The 21,512-nt window shown below is 40.8% G+C and overlaps 1 protein-coding gene across 1 annotated transcript; it reads right to left on the reverse strand.

Annotated features, from left to right (window-relative positions):
- Window positions 1-1,784: 1,784 nt before the first annotated feature.
- LOC145458790 (uncharacterized) lies at window positions 1,785-16,691 on the reverse strand. Its single transcript, XM_080337280.1, has 6 exons — window positions 15,794-16,691; window positions 15,102-15,546; window positions 13,027-13,165; window positions 11,467-11,628; window positions 10,154-10,450; window positions 1,785-6,225 (listed from the first exon to the last, which is right to left on the reverse strand). Exons 2-6 carry the CDS (start codon window positions 15,463-15,465, stop codon window positions 5,571-5,573), a joined length of 1,617 nt encoding a protein of 538 aa, XP_080193406.1. The 5' UTR covers window positions 15,466-15,546; window positions 15,794-16,691; the 3' UTR covers window positions 1,785-5,570.
- Window positions 16,692-21,512: the final 4,821 nt, after the last annotated feature.

A 21,512-nucleotide genomic window follows, 5' to 3' on the forward strand; every position in this document is an offset into this window, starting at 1 on the left:
AAAGAGAATTTGCTTCTTGAATTTGCGACTACGTCATACATAGACGTGCTCGGGATAGAATCATCGCCTGACTGATTTCACAGCAATATCAGGATTCCAAAATGACCTGAGTGAGGTTCTTACGATAATACAATCGACTGTAACGACCGCTGATATACCGATGGCTACAGTTGGCTATAGCGCGATTGATGCCAGGCGTCTCGCATTCAGTGCACATACACGCGCCGCGTGTTATTGTAGTATTGACGACGCTCATTCAATGATTCAATTCACAGTGCCGGACGCCGATGTATGTAATCGCTTCGTACGAGTTACTAAGTACTAGATAGTGCTTTATCGAAACACACCTTGCTCTTGTACAACAAGTAGAAATGAATATATATTGGTTGGATTGACAGGTAGTCATATCTGCAATATAAAATGCAGTGTTTCACTGCTATTTTACTGGGCATTTGAAGAAAGATTAGGTCATACGGGGCCTACGATAACTTATCGTAGGCCCCGGGTCATATTATGCAAGCCTTTCATCCACAATGGTGATGTAGACAATCGCTTTGAGACAAGGGCTGTCTATTGAACCAATAGGCATCCTGATAACCCAGCTATCACGACATGCGCATCACAGCAATCAGTTTCGAAGTGCACAACTCGACCGCCGACTCTACATACCTATTTCTTCGCTAATTTGACAATGGACATTGAACATTCAACCATATTTAGGTTTTGTTCTCTACCATGGGCCAGATCTGAAACATTTTCACCAGAATTGAAGCCATTTACGGACATAAATTTTCTGTCATATCGATTGCGCTTTGGAGATCTTGTAGCTCGCTGAACTGAACACCATCATGTTGGTAATGCTGTATTAGTATGAAAAGCAGCAATCGATATGCGTAATCTGCAACAGCGAATCTTCGCTAATCACAACAGCAAATATATTACCGCGTGTTATTGTTTGGGTGATAACATAGTATCGCGGACGTTGAAATGATTCATTTCACAACGCCGGTATATGTAATCGCTTGTCCATCCTTTGTACGAGTTCGTGCCATGTGTTGAAACTAACATTGCTGTTGTACAACACGCACATCGCAGCAATCAGTTTCGAAGTGCGTTCGTGACCGCAGACTCTACATACCTCGATCCGCTAAATTGAAAATCGACATTCAACCATATTTTTGTAAAGTAATTTATTGCGTGGCGCAATATATGCCATTGGCTTTGCTGGTCGTCAAATTTTCATGAATGACCTGCGCGTTGTGGACGGAAATCTCGAGCAGACACGAAAACACCTTTCAATACCAGAATCGCGACTGGAGCTTTGATGTGCCGGTACATTTCGTTTTATTCGCTAGGCTACTACGGGAAAGACGTGAAACATTTTCACCAGAAGTGCAGCCATTTACGCACATAAATTTCCTGTCATATCAATAGCGGAGATCTTGTAGCTCGCTGAACAATTACTACTGAGCAATTACTACTAAATAAATACAGTCCATCCTCAAGATTACCGGACCACGACTGACCTATCGATCTCGCTTCCAATGACATGCCGCCCTATTTCTTGTCGCTTTCTTTTTCTATACTGTATTCTTTACTTTCATTCAGTGTGCATGCCTCCTCTTTACTACGCCTAGGCCAAGGTGGGTGTCCGATTCCATTGACAAATCCAAGTCGCTTCGACATCTTCCTGTCTATTCATTGTATCGCATTTTTTGTGGTGTATTGAACTGATAAAATTGCTAATAAACCAATGATGATGATGATGATGATGATGAACAACATCATGGCAGTATTGGTGTATTAGTATGAAAAGCAAAAATATTCAATATGCGTAATCTTCAACAGCAACAGAAAATACATTGCTAAAACCCGCGCATGTTATTTCGTAAAATATTTTTACTTTCAGTTCAAATAATCTTCTGTGCGACTAATTATTGATTATAAGTATTCCAATAGATGGGCAATGGGCATAACCAACGCATGTTAGGAGAAAAGATCTGCAAATGAATTTGATGTCTCGGCGATGCGCTGATTTAGGTCACGGGCGCTGGTTTATCTCACGCGCGCACATTCACGCGAACGCCGTGGCGAATTGTATTTTGCGCAAAACGTTTTTATGTATTCAATCTGCATTTTGAACAGGCTATTCGATAGTATAAGATGTTATTTATGGCTCGACGTATGCGTATTGATAATAGCTATCCATCTGTAATAGTTGTAATTGTCTACGACCAGAACAACCCAGGAAATTTTGGATTAAGTAAAGCGTGTTCGTGAAAATACGCTCAGTTATCATTAATGAGTATGCCGTTTCGACCGCACCGACTCCTACTATTTTCCTCACAGAACTCCGACTCCAAGAATACTACAAATTTACTTCGAAAATTATATATGTCACAAGTGAAGGTTTAATGACTTTCATATAACCATTAAACATATCCAAACATATTTTTCACGATGGTATCCAGAATTGTTTCATTGTGGCATAGCTCTCAATACTTACTGCACAATTAACATGGAAGTTTTAATTTAGAAATATTCTTCATTTTTTCATAAGTTTTTATAACATATAGACAAGCCACGGATATTCTCTAATATTATATAAATCATTCAAACATGTTATATATTAGGCTTACCATACGTCCTCTTTTAAGAGGATTTGTCCTCTTTTTTGACTTTTTTGAAAGTGTCCTCGGAGGACGCCCTTTTGTCCTCTTTTTTGAGATTTTGTCCTCTTTTTTTAGGATTTAGAGCAGATTTAGAGCCAATTGCAAGTGATATGCCGCATACTAGCACAGAATTGAAGCTCCGAAGGGTGAAAAACGGTGATTTTAGCTCTGAGCGGAATGATGACCTTTTTTTTTTTTAATCATCCACCTAGCAATGTGGAGTGGAAAACGTTAATCTGAGATCTGAGCTGAAAAGATGACCTTTTTTTTTTTTTTTTAGTCAACCGATCACAAAGTGGGCGAAATTAACCGATTTTTGAGAATTTCACTGCGGTTTTGCAATTTGCAAATTTCTGAAAAAGTGTCCTCTTTTTTGATTTCCAAAATATGGTAAGCCTATTATATATCCCATCCTGTATAATTAAAATGTGGATAAAAACAATATAGTGTAGCTCTTGTACATGAGTCAGCAAATAATACAGAGATGTACAAATTTTCTCACTACACACTATATTCTGATTCAAGCACACGCTCTCTCACGACAAATAAAACGGTGTTCAGAAACGAAATTTAGGGAGTAGTCAAATAGCATATGTCTACATCAGGGGTCACCAACACGCGGCCCGCGAGGTCCTATTTTGCGGCCCGCGACCTGATTTGAAAAAATTTCAGAAAAACGCTTAGTAAATCATTTTGAAACGCTGAAACATAATGTTGTTGTTGTTCATAGTAATCCATTCTACTGTGCCCAATATCACTATTCCTCACTAGTAGGTACGGCTTCGGCATGGTAATATCATTCCATGGATGAAGAATTTGCTGGTACGAATGGGCATATTGCCTTGACGTGCAATGGCCCCACCACTGCCAAGACCGAGACGCTTGAAAAACGACTTCGGGCTCTCCAAAAGACCATGCTTTACGAGGAGATAGTTGTCTAGCAAGTAGGCCTATACCGTGTCTAGCTAACCCCAATATTGATTCTTTAATCCAGGGGTGGCCAATCTGCGGCAGTAGAAGGGCAATTATGCGGCTGTCGACACTTTTAATAACTACCCTAAGTTTTCGAAGATACACCCTGCATCAGCTCTATCGGTGAATCTGATCACATTGGCCGAGAAAGGATAAATATTTTATAGTAATAGGTGAAACTATACTAATATTTATTGACGAAATTCATTCATGAACATGAAAATTTTTTCGCGCTTCGCGCGTCTACTGAACGGTTTCCTGTGGCTCTTTACAACATAACTACTAACGCATAGTAAGCCAATATGCGTAAATAGATTAGTTCGGAGTGTACCGGCAATGGACAGGGACAGTTTAACGTGGGTATTTGGCCCCAGTTAGTTTATCGCGACTAACCACCGGTATGCGGCCGCAGGCTACATGAGTGATCGAAATGCGGCCGTGAATAGCAAAAATGTTGGCCACCCCTGTTTTAGCGGCTACAGAGTGTTGTCAGGTATCGTGTACAGCTCATAGTTCAAAATATAATGAAATTGATGATACTTTTCGTTGTATTTGTGTTTGTTCAATAAAATATTATTTCTTTTGTGGTGACTATAACAGTCGCGCATGTTAGAGAGCACAGCATTGTAATAACGTGGAGTTATCAGACGTGGTTATTGAACTGCGTTGCCTACTTTTATCTCGATATTGATGTCATGCGGCCCGCGGCCTCTAGGAATTTGGAAAAGTGGCCCGCGACCCATTTTGAGATGGCGACCCCTGGTACACATGCACTTAGTCAAGTATCCCTAGACTAGGACTATACTTGCACTCTTTATATTTGTTGAACCCAAGCGACTGAGATACTTATTTTATAATAAGAAATATATTACATTTTGGCAAGTTGGAAGCAGCACTTTACATTTCACAACCGATGTTGTCCCTTTTAAAACCACACGATTTATTAACTCTTTCACAGTATCATAACATAATCCCAAAAATTCCACCAATTTGTGACCGCATCGTCGATTTTGCGTTAATCACGAAGATGCATCTTGCAATGTTCTTCCTCTAGTCTATGCAATTGAATTGCAATTTGCAAATAATGGCAATTTATCAATATCGTTATCAATAACAGTGATTGTTGGTACAAACAAATCCTATTTTATTTAATATGAGTAATTTCAAGAGACCTGTGAAAGCACTTGCATGCTTTCATATTAAACAAGTTGGAGTCGGAGTCAGGACCATTTTCACTAACGCTGACGCCGACTCCAGCCAGTATTTTTTCACGGATCCGACTCCAGGGAGTGCTAAAATTTTTTAGACTTCGACTCCAATAAGGAAAAAATTAGCGAAACTACGACTCCGCTCTTCAACTCCACAGCCCTGGTGCCTACATTGTTTTGTTTTTATAATTATATGGGACAGATTTAGGTCGAACCACTGTTGTACTGTTATTACATTAAATATTTCTTTGCACATCCACTTTCGTGTCTTGTATAACACCATCTAACCAAATGCTTTTTTGATGGAAGATCCTGTAGCGCCTAAATCATCGTCCTCGCATTCGCGAAACCTATTAGGGTATTTGTTTCTTCATTTATTTAATTTACTGAAATTTGAACGATTTTCAATATGTCCAAGTCTGGCAGCCATTAGTAGTCGCCGAAAAGGTATAACACCATATGACAGATTGACAGCATCTATGAACAGAACGATAGATGGAGACTATGTAATATATTAAATAGCGATGATTTCGCGAATCGAGAATAATAGTTATATTCACATTCATCATTTATATTGTCCACGAGCTCCGTATTACTCCTAACGATGCGCTTTAGGAGTATCTCGGTCCGATAACGGTACGCGGCACAGCATTATATTGTAGGCTACTCTCGAAACAAGCTTTTCCTACCGCACTCGAATTTACTTTTTTCGATTGACTCAAAATTCAGATTTTATCGCAGGAGTTTGTTGGAACGCTCCTTCCAGCTTGTGTTTGCAGTCCGAAAGTGGACCCTTGCCAAGCTTAACTACGAACGCAACAGCACATATAGCGCATAGCGCGACCGGCATAGAGGCCGCAAAAGAAACAATCCCTAAAGACATCGCGAACAAGATGAAATGCATTTGGTCCGGGCATATCAAGTCGTCGTCCGGAATACTTCTGATTTCTTTGCTTATGACCGCGTTGTGCCTATTGAAAGGCGTGGCGCAATACGTACCAAGGTCCTCGTTATTACCGAGTTCTCTGTTTATACGTTCGACAGTGGCGTTGTTGTATTGTTTGTCTATCAACACTCGCGGACTTGCATCAAGCAATATCCCTCTTCGCGATATAAACCAAACCAGCGGCAGTAAGTTACAATCGCAGTTAATGGGGTTGCCGAACAGCCACATGGCTTCCAATCTCGGCACGTAGGATTCGTCGATCTCGAAATTCGATCTGGTCACTTCCCACGTGAATTTCAGCGAATACGGCGATACCGAAGGCTCGCCTATCGCCAACGTTGTGAGGGCGCATCCTTGCAAAAATAGAAAGCGTAGACGGCGCAGGTTTAGGAAAATGACGCTTGGGAGGCTTTCCAAATACCTATTCCTGAAATAGAAAAGAATAGTTTGTCATCCATACATTTGTGATTACGCATGAGATAGTCGGTCAAAAAATCGAAATCTTTTTAGAGCTAAGATTAAAATTGTGGTTATGCATTAACTGAATTCCTAGAACTATACAAGCGACAGTGCACATATAGTAGGCTGAATAGGCAGGGCAATCTGATAGTAACTATAACTGCGGTACGAGACTATAGCTACCCATTTTTCCATGCCATGTATATTACAGTGGTTGTGGCCTGACACTGACGCAAATCCTATCACCGCGTCGTTCCGAATTTCGCATTGGTATTTTTGAATGTCACAATTGATTGTGGTCGTTTTTCGTGTTCCAGTAGTGCCATCAATGGTTATTTGTCAAGTTTCTTTTTTGTTTATTTGGATGTTCATGACTTGAATGTGGGAGCGAGTAGCGCGTGGAACGAGCCAGAAGAACAGTAGAATTACCTATACAGCATAAGTTTTCTTCACATTAATATACCAATTCGTATAATCGTGTAACAGTAACAATGTACGAGGATATGTACTGGCTTCTCCGGTGTTGTCAATGGGCGGACTGGCATCCACCTGGCAATGTGGAGAGAAAAACGTTATTTTGAGCATTGAGCGGAAGTGATGACTTTTTTTTTAATTTTTTTTTTATAGTCATCCACCTGGCAATGTGGAGAGAAAAACGTTATTTTGAGCACTGAGCGGAAGTGATGACCTTTTTTTTTAGTGAACCGATCACGAAGTGGGAAAAATTTACCGGTTTTTGAGAATTCTTCTCCGGTTTTGCATGTCTGAAATTTCTGAAAAAGTGTCCTCTTTCTACATTTCCAAAATATGGTAAGCCTAACCATATGCCTTTAGTGATGTGGACTCTGCTGTACTGTACAGTTGAAAAATTGCAAGCTGTCAGCTGTGTATCATCGTAACTCCGTTACGCTACCATTTTTCGTGGTACCATATTGCAAATATTTCTTTGCGCTGCCGTTGACTTGTTTCTGATTTCCAGTTGGATTGAAGAACGTAACAGTTTCAGTCTTTATCTATTTTGATTCTGCATGCACAAAAGACCTTCTAATCGAACCATCCCGCACCCATTAGCCGTTTATACACGCTTTCTATTGCATTCATTCAGGACGATCAATTCGTAATATTAAATGTGCAGTTATTGCTCCACGCATCATCAATACATCACAAGGGGATGCGGTTTTGAATTATTAATTATTAATATGTTGGGATGGCATTTGGTCACTATTATTCGAAATGAAGAGAAAAATTTAACGACTCGAGTATAGATTGCTTAGCTAGCCAGTATCGATTCAATCAACGCGATGGATGGAATATCGACGTTCCTTGAATGCAAAGTCGATTTCATTAGAATTTAGAATCCATTAAAAGCCCACTTTCGCAACTGAACATGAACATTGAACATGTGTCTAGTAAAAATAGGGTAAGATTACAAAAATGGCGGCTTCCTCACGAACGCAAAATGCTTGGCTCAAGTGAATAATGTATATATCCTGTGAATGAAAAATATTGCGCGAAGCTAGTTAACGCGCAAATTAACTTGTAGCGACGCTGTGTCCTCTTGGTGGGCCCCACGTAAGCCTATACGTTGTAAGAGCGATATGTCGCGTCGCAATTTTAAAGCCTTCTCTGACCGGTGATTATGTAGGTCAGCAGACGATACGTAGCACTGAATACTGTGCAGATATCATGCTCTCCGAATCAAAACTCGGTAGCTTCGGTAATCAAATAATTTAGTAAGTAATCGATCTAGTCTAGAGCATTTTTCTTAACCTTTTAGCGATCGTATCCTTGTCTACAATGACCGACGGAAGTTTTCCGTTGTGATCATGTTGATATCCTCACTATGAAATCATGGCACAAAACCATTCCGTTCGTGACTCCTAGCGCTGGTCAAAATCGAGTACCTGAACTAGTCAGTGCCTTCTGCCTTCGTGTACCACTAGCACAGGGCCAGTAACCTTTTGTGTGCAGTGTGCCAAAATGTCAAAAAATGTCATATTTTTATCAGCTTTCATGCCAAACATTCAATTTATTGTTAATATTCAACTTTTCAAGCAAGGAATACCATGCACCATCCGTTTTTCTGCAGCTGGCAACGGCATCCGTTACGCCAGTGATCTTAAATTATTATTGGTAGCGAAGGGAATAAATTTTGGTCGCTACCGCAGCCGCACCCGACTTATCGCTTACGTGTATGTATTATTTACATAATTTATTTTCAGTCGCGCAATGATCGATCTTCTGTGGTAGATTTGGTCGTTTCCAAGTCCACTGTGTTCGGTTCCATACAGGGTTGTAATGACTCGAGTCATGACTCGACTCGAGTCAAACTCGAGTCACAATTTTCTGATGACTCGAGTTGACTCGAGTCATTTTCTCAAAATACGGAAATGAGTCGACTCGACTCCAGTCAATCTGTGTATTGACTCGACTTGGACTCGAGTCATCGCGCATGACTCGAACCAAGTCATATGACTCGAGACTCAGACAGCCAAGACCGACATTTCATTGTAATTTCGAAGACTAGTAAGGTAATCACACTATCGGGATTTCGTCTATTGGTACTGGTATACTTGAAAATGCGACCAGAAACTGCTAAAAGTGAGGAAAATTAGCATATTATAAATTCGAACCATTCGATATCACCAAACAGAGTTATGAAAAGTGGCTTTAACAAGACTTTTAACTGGAAACTGAGCAGTCAACACAATGACTTGGACTCGGACTCGAGTCACAATCCCATGACTCGGACTCGACCCTCTGCTCGATGACTTGGACTCGGACTTGACTCGGTGGTGAATTGAAAATGACTCGACTTGAATCGAGTCAAAACTATAAAAGTGAGATTGACTTGTGACTCGGAGCCATGTGACTTGGTTACAACCCTGATACAATATCCAATAAGTGACAGGCCAATCAGTGTTGTCACAATGATATGGTCTGGTGTTGATGAAAATGTGCCCACTACTGTATCATTCAAGTTGGTTCGGTGTCACATTCAGGTTGGTCTGCAGACCAACATCATGACACTAGAATTGTCTGCAAATGTCGCGGTAAAGCGGTATACATTGTGGTTGCTCCAGATAAATTTGGATCGCTTGCTCACCAGACGAAACTAAAAGAATATCTCCTTCCGAGATTCCAAATTCGCATTTCGACATGAGCTCATGATTTTTCTTGGTAGGTCTCATTTGATACGTGTGGCTCAAGCTGCGGGCGCTGGACTATTCGGCGTTGGTCACTTCGACGCCTTGACAGTGGACATATCAATGTCGAACGTTTTGGCCGGCATGCGGCGGTTATTTTGTCTCATGGTTTTATCGCCAGTGTCGCCACCGATCATTTTGGCAACACATACACCGCACGGGAGTCGCATGTTGTCCGAAACTTTATGTCTAGGTCGCGTCTTCTATAGCGTGAAAATTCCCAGCGCCGGAATGCTGGTTCATAAGTTGCGCTCCCGTAGGATGCACAGTGAACACTTCTAACATTTTCTATATGCATATTTATTTATTGGGGGGTTCCCACATTATAATCAAGACATAAGGTTCCAATAAATCGCGCTTCAGTTTTAGTCTTAAATTAATTTCAAGATAAGTCTTGCCCTAAAAGACTGTTTTATGTTGATTTACGAAAAGATTTTGGATAGCCTACGAGCTTTGTGCATTTTGAAAACGTCTGTTTCACTTTTTGCAAAACATATAGTCTCAATATGCCGTTTGCGTGAAATCATTTGACGTGCCATGAAAAATCATGTCGCGTGCCACAAATGGCACCCGTGCCGGGGTTTGTCGACCCTTGCACTTGTATATTACCACCCGTATGTCACGTGTTTGAATACACACAATCTTTTCGCTAAGAGTATACCCCAGTAATCGGTAGAAACGGAAGCTCACCCGTGCAGGTATATCGTGTCCATCATCACCGTGCGCGAGAAGATATCCGACGGGAGACTGAACAGACTGTTGCTGGACAAATCCAACTCGCGGAGTTTCGTCATGCTACGGAAAGCGTCTGCGTGAATGTCCGCGAGACCGTTTCCGCTCAAATTCAGTAATTTGACGTTGGGAAGGCTTCGGAGGTTGGCTGAGCTGACGGTGTTGATGTTTCTTATTTCGTTGCGGCCCAAATCCAAGGTTTCAATCGTTTGCGGGAGTTCGCTTGGAACTGAGCTCATCTTATTCGCAGATAATCTAAATCAATCGGCATTAGTTAATGCGCCTGGGTTCAGCGCAGTGTAATATTGATGCGCTGGATTAGGCTCGCTGTCCACATGGAACAAAGGAAACCGTGGATCTATTTATTCGTGCTTGCAACATCAAGTACGAACCATCCATTAATGCAGTAGGCGCTTGCCGAAAGCACTGACCGACGGGCCTTATTGTCTCGCTTTTACAGAATCTACATTCCACATTAAAAGTGCTGCATAAAATTAATTCACAAATACACAATTCGTCGCTGGTAGTAAAAATAATAATCAAAGCATAAGGTAAAACATCGCTATAGGCGGAATGGCGACAACATCATTACTAATTCCAACACAGTCGAAATATAGCGATGGGCATTGGGCATAGTGCGAGTTATTAGGCCTCTACTTCCGCAGCGTTGTTGTATATCAAAGCATCACTCTCTTTGAAATGTATACTAATAGCCATTCTGATAATTATGTTTAGCAACCAGCGGAAAATACTGTCAGCGGTGATATTTTCTGATTGTCAGAATCCGCTACACCGTTAATACTAAAAAACAGTAGGGTTACCATACGACCTCTTTTAAGAGGATTTGTCCTCTTTTTTGACTTTTTGAAAGTGTCCTCGGAAGACGCCTAAATGTCCCTTTTTGAAAATTTGTCCTCTTTTTTGAAAATTTTGATTAATTACAGGTCAAAATTCGACTGAGATATAGGAAATCAGTACTCAAGTAACGTTCCGGCGGGTATTTCGGGAGTTGAAGCGGAAAGTCGACCTTTTTTTAGTCAACCAACGGAGAATTCAACAAAAGTGTATATTTCTGGAGTGAAGTCGGAAAAATGACCATTTTTTAGTCAACCAATCACGAAGTCGGGTAAAATTTACCATTTTTTCCGGATTTTTCTCCAGTTTTGCAAGTCTGAATATTTTGAAAAAGTGTCTTCTTTTCAGATTTCAAAAATGTGGTAACCCTAAACAACTGAGACTGATTTAAATCCAAATCAAGTAAAAGCCAATACCTGAGAGTATGAAGTACCGATCGCCGATGAAAAATATTCGACGGGAAGCTTTCGATGAAATTGTAGCTGAGGTCCAGCACTCGTAATTCTTCCAGTTGTCGCAGAGCTCTTTCTTCCAACGTTCTGATCTCATTCCCACTTACATCCAGTGACTGTAACCACCTATTAGTCAGCAAATGGTCTGCAATTAGAGATATAACGCAACAAGCTCTCTGCCAATGAGCATCACCCTTTCATATGCATCGTGAAAGGTCAGGTCGACATGACATATCGATCTCGACAACCGTCACATGGCACCTCATTTTGTCGCTTATCCTTTTACAACTTCTTTTACTTTTCATTCAGCGTGCATGCATCTTCTTTACATCGCCTAGGCCCAGGTGGGTGTCTGATCTCAAAAACTACTCCAATTCGTTTCGACACCTGCCTATCTTTTCACTGTCTATACGTATATGCTCACTAGTCACTGCCCATCCGCCCCCTTAAAGAGGCCTTTGGTCGAAAGTGAACGGCTTTTTACTAAGTTTATAAAAAGTTATTTGAAAAATATCCCAGCGATGAAACGTATGGCAAGTTTTTTATGAATGCAAATTTCTAATATATAATGGTTCATAAGCCGCATGCGAACGCTTATACACATACCCTGATAGTCATAAGCCCACTATAGTTCCTGTAGTCTAGTACAATGCTTCTTATTCCATGAGCGCAGTACACGACAATGTTTTCAAGGGTATTAATGATCGGTGTTCTGTAATTGCAGTATTCTTGGACATACAATCCGCTTACGATATGGTCTGGAGAAAAGGTCTCTTGTTCAAATTGACGAAGCATGGTGTCAAAGGTCAAATGCTACATTGCATCCACAACTTTACGTCAACGCGTTATTTCCAAGTCGGGAATACTAGCTCATTTCATGCACCAGCAATATAGTAATGTACACGTCAGCCATACAAAAATGATGGACTTTTCTTTTTCAATTTTAATAATTCTTACTAAAAAATACTCCATAATCTATTTCGATTTACGGTATTATTTTGGGGGGTTTGGGGTGCCGCAATTACGGCCCTGAATCTGTATTAGATGTGCATTGTGGTAGGTTTTTATGACCCGGCGATGATTTGAGGTTCCACGAAGGGTTGCAGACTAGCATAAGTGTTCAGCAGGTTAGTAGAGGATAAGAACTGTCGTAGGCCCCGAACCACTGTACTAACACCTATACCTACACCTATATGCTGGTATTGCAAACCCCATTGCCTGTCCTCTTAGAAATCTATTTTGAATAGCCAGATCGATAATACTTCATGAGAGGCCGACTATACAGGAGATGCATTAATGTTTGCTCTTAGACATATATCAATTTGTATTTAGTCAATTTCCATCTTTCATTAATAATAAATGATTGGAATGTCAGGCCGTAATGCGTATTTGAAGTTAGGTTATATATATTATTTAGATCAGTAAGTGGTAGCCTATAGCCTACTTACGACACGAACCATTACCGGTACGATAGAAGTGTGGTATATCGACATTGACAACATAGTGAGTGCATTTTCTGCATACCGTAATCCCGCCAAGCTGTATTCTTCTACATTCGGCCCGATTTCGTTTCTCGCGAGATTAACCTCCTCGACGTTATGCAAAGTTGTAGTGAAGTGGTCGGCGTGCCGAAAGCAAGCCGGCATTTCGTGAAGATGATTATCTGTCAGAAAAAGTATAGTTGGCAACGCACAGCAACTAATGATAACTCTAAGCGTTGCTCGTAAGATATAAATTCGCTAAATGGGATGCTGACACGAGGCTTGCTAATGATCCTGCTTTATCGGCAGCCTAATCTAGCTCTACATCAGTGTTTATTAACCGGTGTTCCATGGAGCACTGGGGTTCCAGCAGCCAGTCTCAGCGGTTCCCCTGGAGGTCGATACATACACTAAACTCTTCTTGGCCACATTGGTGGCTGGTAATTATGCCTGATAAGTAGGGCAAGTTTTTGCAACTGTATTTTTTACAGCTTACGACAGCGTCGTAGATACTCAGAATCTATGTACTATGATGTTTCAAGCTGTTTGAAGGGATTTTATAGTGCAACTTTTTGCAGCTTTTCTCAATTCTTCATACCCAATTTTTACTGCAACTTTTATCAAATATTGCGTAAAAATGTAAAGGAATGATTTAAAAACAGGCTTTAAAGATAAACTATTTATAGTATAGTTCTATTCTCTTTGATTTGCATAACAAAGAGTTATATTATGGGTTAGCAGCATCTCACTATCTATGACACAATAGTTTGCAAGCAAGAAATTCAACTCCCCTGCCAAGCATGAATGAGCCCGGACAATATGTTAATAAATCGCGTTATTAATTATGTCGTGTAAATTTGAGATAGTTTCCCATTTCACGAACGCCCAGGCGAGACCAACGAAAATAACATTTTCACTAGGTCATCTTTCTAAGACTATTTATTTTGTTAAAGTCGCTAGGTGTGAGTTTTTCTGGAACGCCTTGGGTCAAGTTTGCAGACCTAGGGGCTTTGGGGTGCGTTACTTGACTTGTTTTAGTAGGAAGGGGTTATCGCTATGATGTTTGGCGTATGGGGGGAAATTATGCCCGCATTGTGTAGGCTTACTTGCTGTGTACCGGAAAAACTGTAATTTTTAGGCGGTCCAGCCAGAATGTCCGTGAAATGGCAAAGTGTCAAATTTGACAGCCCTGCAGAAACTAGGCTAAACAACGAAACCTTTCGGGTACCCAATACCCTAATAATTGAACAAAAATTATAAATGCAACCCTTTACTGCAACTTTTTTCAAAATTAAATGCAACTTTCTCGCATTTTTAGTGCAACAAAAACTTGCCCTACTGATAAGTCTAAGTCTTAGCCTATAATTGTGAAAGTTACGGTGTTATTTCGTCGAAACCCCTTACTTCTGAAATATAAATTCTATCTCCAATATTTATAAGCTTATTTGCAACTAAGCAATTGAAAATGTGGGGTTCCGTGAAGACTTGTAGATTAGCGTGAGTGCTCCTCGGGTTAGTTTAGGGTTACCATACGTCCTTTTTAAGAGCATTTGTCCTCCTTTTTTGACTTTTTTGAAAGTGACCTCGGAGAACGCCCGAATGTCCTCTTTTTTGAGATTTTGTCCTCTTTTTTGCTGGAGCGAGATACAGTAAATCAGCACTGAAGTCATATTCCGGCGGCTATTTCGGGAGTTGGGCCAGAAAGTTGACCTTTTTTTAGTCAACCGACCACGAAATGGCAAAAAATTGCCATTTTTCAAAAGTATCCTCTTTTCAGATTTCCAAAATATGTAACCCTAGGTTAGGTAAGGTTAAAAACCACTGGTATAGATACGTGTACGATATCTATACGGGCATTTGCGTGTTTATTCGCTGTTTTAACCTTGTTTTAGTCATTTCACATCGGATGCAAACCATTGACTTTGCCATCTCCGTAGAGTCATCGCTTTATTACGGGAAATTACAAATTCCGATTTCAAATTATCAAACCCCTGGCCAATGTCGGATCTCCGGGTTCACAACTTTAGGCGATGATACCTGGCCAGGATGATTTGGAGACCCGGCCCTATAACCTCATGGATATAAGTGTAAGTGAAGTATAATATCAATTTGATTTACCTGACAAATCGACATATTTGAGGGGCGAATTGATCGTGCTGCTGTTCATGGCCGTCATATTGAAAGCTGACGGATGGATAAAATCAATGTGGTTTCCTGACGCGCTGACTTTCTGGAGGCTTGTAAAGAGTCCGAAATAGTTTACCGGCACGTTCTCAAGGCTGTTGTTATCCAAATTCAGAATTGTCGCCGTGCCTTGCACCTCGCCAAACATGGGAACCTCCTGCAATTGCTTGGAACTGCAATCGATTAGCTTTCCCGAAACGCAGCTGCATTGGCCGCATGTATAATTATAATCGGCACCAACGTGAAATGCGCTCAGCAAGAACAGTGCTAAATGCAAAATCGTCTGTATTCTCCCCATCGAAGTTATGCGGAGTCGTCAATCATACGCCGCTATAGCAATTGAGCTTTAGGCAACTGCTCGCGATTCGGAATAATTGATCTGAATCAAAGAATAGATGAAAGTCACGTCAATTAGCAATGACACGGGTTTAATCCACCATCGTGTGGACACATCTGCTTCAGAAGCCCCCCAGAACTTCGGTTTATCATCATGTGGGGGGGGGGGCAAGACCAACGTTTTGGGGGGGGGCTGACGAAGTGCTGTTACGGCCCTTTTCCTCCCCACATGTATAACATAGGTGCGGACGTAGGTTATCTTATATAACGGCGGATTACAACTGTCCTACCTCAATGTGAAGAAAATCAGATATCGAGCCTGGCGCTCAGCATCAAATTTCGCACATATAATACAAGCATAGGCTACCTCTGTAAGATACAATCGAAGTTGTTACTATAATACATATTAATGGTAAGTCGAAAACTGGAATATTGGTAGAGTTGAATATATTTCAGTAGGCCTATTCATGCAAAGTTACGAAACAATTTCATGTCACTCTGAGTTCGGCTCACTCCAACTGGCGATTAGGGCTGGGCACAATGATTCGAGTACTCGAATCTGAATCGATTATTAATTTTAATGATTCGAGTCGAGTAGTACAAGATGATTTTTTCGAGTACTGAAATTATACGCTCCTTGCAACAGAAAGTTAATTTACTAATGAGAATTATACTTTCCATACTATTTTCCACTGCGAAAGCCTTGAAACCTTGACTGGCCGTGTTGCAGCAAACGAGACATAGCATAAAAGCTACGAACGTTACTGGAAATAACACATTTCCGAAGTCATGATCACCCCACAACATTCTTAAGAAGTGCAATGAAACCCGTATGGTCGAAAGAATACCAAAGTATCTTTAATGTGACGGATAACAGGCAATATGTTCTTTGTGGTGACATAAAGTTCAGTCTGCTGTTACGTCATAATGAGTAATACTCGAATACTCGACTCGAAGCGGAATACGTCATTCAGAATCGAATGACTTAGGTACTCGAATTTTCCCAGCCCTAATGGCGATATGGGTGTTTGTGACATTTGATTCAACCAAAGCTTCCATCGCAATCAGTCGTGGACAACAATATAATTCTAGTTGTCAAATTAGAGCAAAATGCCGCTAATGTAGTTCTAATCTAATTTGTGAAGTGTTTATTGTTCTAATATTAATTCTCATCTAATTTCTGGTTTTCCTAGGAGAACTGTATCGTGCAAAACGAGTCAAGATTGGCGTTAGGACATTTGTACCTAACTCGGACATTTGTACCTAACTTTTGTAGTTTAATCTTGAGTATTAGCCTACGTTACGTTACGTATTATTCTATGGCATGATCCTGACATATTATGTATATAGATATATTGGATATGCGAAAATCCATCACGGGAAAATATAGTATACCTTGTAATATGTTTACCATTATGAACCTTCACTTAACCTCGCTAACTCCATTTCTACAATTGCAATCCCGTAGGGAAATTTTAGTCGAATGGCGGCATGACTTTTCGTATGACTGATAAATATTATCTAGAGCAGTGGTTCGTAAACGCTTTGACACGCGCCTCCCTTGGCGATGGCAAAACAAATCGCACCCCCTTATCGCCAAATCAAAAAGTATTCAAAAGACCACTGGTGTTATTTGCAATACAGCGCATGGTGCCATAAGTCAAGCTCGACTCTGTAATCCCATTTGACTAGCATCTTATAATAAAGTAATGTTGACACATATTGGTAACAATAGGCATGTATCGTAGAGAACTCCTGTTTCACCCATTTGTCACAAAAATGCGCTGCTTCTACAGCAGTTATATTCTATAAAATCTCTTATAATTACACATTAGTGACCACTGGTCATACTTTAACGCTGCAAATGACCATGTTTCGACTATGTCTCAAAATTGTAGGCCTACTACAACCACTGACATAGATAGACCGTGCAAATACTATATATGGCAATCTACATATAACACAGGTGTCAAACTCGTATGTAAAGTAGTCAAGACTTCGATATCCGGTGCCGCGGCAGGTGAGGGAATAAATGGGTTTGATTTGAAACCAGAAATGAATTATTCGCTGCTATAATGTAACGATGATTCAAATTACGTCAGTGTTTAAATTGTTACGGTAACACAAATACACTTTGATTTAAGATCAACATTATTCTGTAAGTATATTTGACAAATTTACCAGCATTTGCTGGAGGTTCATTCCTTGTCAGCTCAACTGAAAATTTCAATTTTAGCAGGGTCAGCAGAGCCTTAATTGTATATTTAGTTCACAAAATCGTAAACTACTCGAAGCTGATAATTCAAGTCGACTAAACCATATAATTGCTTTAAAGGACTAGGCTATATAGTTTACATTCCTATAGCTAGCCTATCAAGTATCAATCTTATATCTGCTAATATTCCGAGATGGCAAAGCGAAAGCGGCACATGCTCAATGCTAAATTGCTCATCTGCAAAGGTATTGCGAACCGTATTTCAATTGAAAGCTATACCAGAAATGGAAAACTCCGAGTGACGGTCGTATAAAAATTTCTCGCTTTCACGCTAAATTGAATGCGTATGAATGCGAAGGCTATCATGCACTACAAAAGGAACAAGGCGAGGTCGCTACAAATCTAAAATTATTCCCTTGACACTGTCAAATATAGCTTCAGGTATTCGTTAGTATTACAGAGGGCTGGCGTGATTGTCATTCTGCTCTGTTCCTGATGCGAATTGATTCATACTCCTGAAACCCGCGCTTTCTACCATCCTCACAAAATTCTGAAGTTGCCTAGGTATTTCCAGAGTAAGCCGCGATAACTATAGTATCAATAAAATTTGGCTTCGTTGACAATCTTTTGTCATCAATTGTATCCCAAACAAAATCAATGACTCCGCACTATTGAAGAAAGTGTTACTTTCCTTTATCTGACTTTTAAGCAGTAACATATTGCGGGAGTTGTCCATAATGTCCATATTTTCCAACATAAATGTCATTTAAATTCGACTGCATAATGGATTGAGAATGACGCGCTTCAAGATCGATTGCAGTGCTGTCGTTCTAATCATTCTGACCAGCTGTTTCGCACTGTGATTTCCGCTAGTGTTGTTGGCTGTTTATTCCAGTGGAAATCGATCTACTAATAGTCTTAGAGAGCATATGCTCTTAGCATAGCAATGCATTTTCAATTCGATTTGTACTTCGTACTTTTTCCGAATAGCCGACCTCCAGTATTGCGCAGTGCGCGTATGGTCAAGCCAGAGAAGAATACGTTTCCCAATAGCTATATGTCCCATAATGATAAAGTCATGTGGTAAAACGACATCATATAAATAGCTGACATGTGTTTAATGGAGCGTGCGTAATATTGTAAAATGAATAATATATGGGGCATGTCTGTTTATATATATTTATGTAAAATATGCAGTGCACGCATGCACATAATTGCATATTGGTATTAGTGAGGAGCATGGACCGGAGCCGGATTGGATATCCGGCCGGATTTTTTAAATTTTGGGCCGACCGTATCGGAGCCGGATCAGTACTTTTTTGATATGGCCAGATTCTTTATGGGTAAGCATGACTTTTATAACTAAATAACTACCAACCAAACACACACAAGTAACATCCAAGCCTGTGCGAAAATAAACGAGGCATATTTATAAATTCACGGAACCCCCGTACCGTGTAGGGCCGGATTTCTGGCCGGACTTCTACATTTTTGGCCGGAGCCGGATTGGAGCCGGATCAGTACTTTTTCTTGATACAGTCGGAGCCGGACCGGAGCCGAGAGAGAGAGAGAGAGAGAGATTTATTGATTTGTCCAACCGTAAAGAAAAAACATCATTGGCTCATGAAACAACAATAAATGGACTTAACGGTATAGGACAGGGTGTGACCGATATGACTCTGGGTAGGGTCAACTAGTCTGATCACACCCTGCATTAACAAATACAGATAGCCTATTGTGTCATAAATTTGGACCAGATAATTGAACAACCGGATTGGAGCCGGACCAGAAAATGCATGCTCATTTTTCGGTTCCCAATATTTGGGGGGCGATGATCGGTGTGGAGCTGGAAATGGGGCCGATGAGTCGGAAAAGGTTGGGTGCCACTGGCCTAAAGGAAAAAGTGGACGAACGTTATCCGAGAGAGAGAGAGAGAGAGTCTTTATTTTCATCGAACCAAAATACATAACAAACGGCAGTGATGGTGGTACAGAAAATATGCGTGTACACTGTACAGTATTCGGTATTAGATAGGAATGATCGATAAGACCGTGAAGGTCATCTAGTCTGATCACACCAGCATCAAACAGGTACACTTGACTCAGAACAGTCTGGCTGTAAAAAAATGTTTAGTTAGGAAAGGAAAATAGAAAAAAAAATTAAACAATGGTAGCAAATGATCAAGATTACCGGACCAAGACTGACCTATCGATCTCGCTTCCCATGACATGCCGCCCTATTTCTTGTCGCTTTCTTTTTCTATACTGTATTCTTTACTTTCATTCAGTGTGCATGCCTCCTCTTTACTACGCCTAGGCCAAGGTGGGTGTCCGATTCCATTGACAAATCCAAGTCGCTTCGACATCTTCCTGTCTATTCATTGTATCGCATTTTTTGTGGTGTATTGAACTGATAAAATTGCTAATAAACCAATGATGAAAAATGATGAAGCAATGTCTGGGCGAGGTAGGGCAACAGTGGAGGAGCGTTGGTGTCCTTAGGTTTCAAATGACTAAGGATTGACGTTTCAAATAACCAACAACATTGCCAACGATCAAGGATTGATTCGACACTGTAACATTCCTTGGTCAATCACAACGTAAGGTCAGGAACACTGAGCATTGAATTACTTCGTTTCCATGCTCGGCCGATGGGCCTCTTTTCGAGAGACTCGTCCGACGAACGAGAGAATTTTGTTGCGCATTCACAGATTGCACACCCACGTCGGCCGAGAGTCGGCCGACGAGTCGGCCGACGAATGAAAGCTTCGGCTTAGCCCTTCGGCCATACTTGCGTTGTGTCCTCGACTAGCGAATTGGTATTCGCTACTTACAATACGCTTTTCGTATATAATTAACTATGGCTGCACTCCGGACGGATCTTGGACGCGTTGAAAAACCCGGAATTTAATTATGATTGCAATGGAATAAAGTAGTACCGGTACTGCTACGAATTACCCGTAGGCTACCGAAATCTTCGCGATCTGATCACGTACGCTGCTGCCACAATTCGAGGGTTTGTGTTCTGGTGCATGGGTACAACACAAACTGTACATTTTGACCACAAACTAGGTGATCTTATTCACATTCCCCTTGTAAGCAAATCATCAACAGGACACTGGAAGTTCATGTGTGGATCATGACGACGAAACAGTAGTACCGGTAGACTACTGGACAAGTTATTATTCTGTGCTCGAAATTATTGGACCCCGATATCCCATAGAATATCTATATCCCCCACATACTAAGATATGCCACCAATTTTCATCTTTTTTCCATTTTATTTTATCTTCTGTTCATCATGACCATTTTACATGTTGGATGGATTTAGGCCTACGTGTTCAAGGTCAAAGCGTGTTGTTTGATTGAATGACCGCTACAAGTCATCTCGGCTCATTCCTCCCGAGTCATTTTATCGCAATCCTGTGATTATTATGAAATTATTACTTAGTAAGCAAGCCAAAAACTTTATCGCGAACGCTTCGCCCACCTAGTTCGGTGAAGTCACGGTCGGATTACGCCTAGTCATGGAAACACGGCCGACATGTACAACGCATGCGTCATGGCCTTTCGGCCGACAGTCGGCCGAGCATGGAAACGAAGTAATTGATCCTATCGAGCCATCTGGAGGTAGCGTCATGCTTGACATATTTTAGATACCAATGTTTTGGTTCACTGATTCTCGGCGTTGTTGTTGCCAAGTACCGACAGACTACACAGATAACTAACCTCCGTAGGTTAATTATCTATAGACAGACACGGGTGATCATTATCAAACTTATTGTGATTACTGCT

The sequence above is a fragment of the Botryllus schlosseri genome, chromosome 16, assembly GCF_051294905.1.
Source record: "Botryllus schlosseri isolate E-star chromosome 16, Bs_hap1, whole genome shotgun sequence".
In the NCBI taxonomy this organism is placed as follows: Eukaryota; Metazoa; Chordata; class Ascidiacea; order Stolidobranchia; family Styelidae; genus Botryllus; species Botryllus schlosseri.

Bases quoted from the DNA above. Each gene is read 5' to 3' on its own strand.
- LOC145458790 (XM_080337280.1), bottom strand. From the start codon at position 15,465: ATGGGGAGAATACAGACGATTTTGCATTTAGCACTGTTCTTGCTGAGC. The intron at 13,166-15,101 runs GTAAATCAAATT...TTTTTCTGACAG, and splicing joins CAAATATGTCGATTTGTCAG to ATAATCATCTTCACGAAATG. The intron at 10,451-11,466 runs GTATTGGCTTTT...CGATTGATTTAG, and splicing joins TCGGTACTTCATACTCTCAG to ATTATCTGCGAATAAGATGA.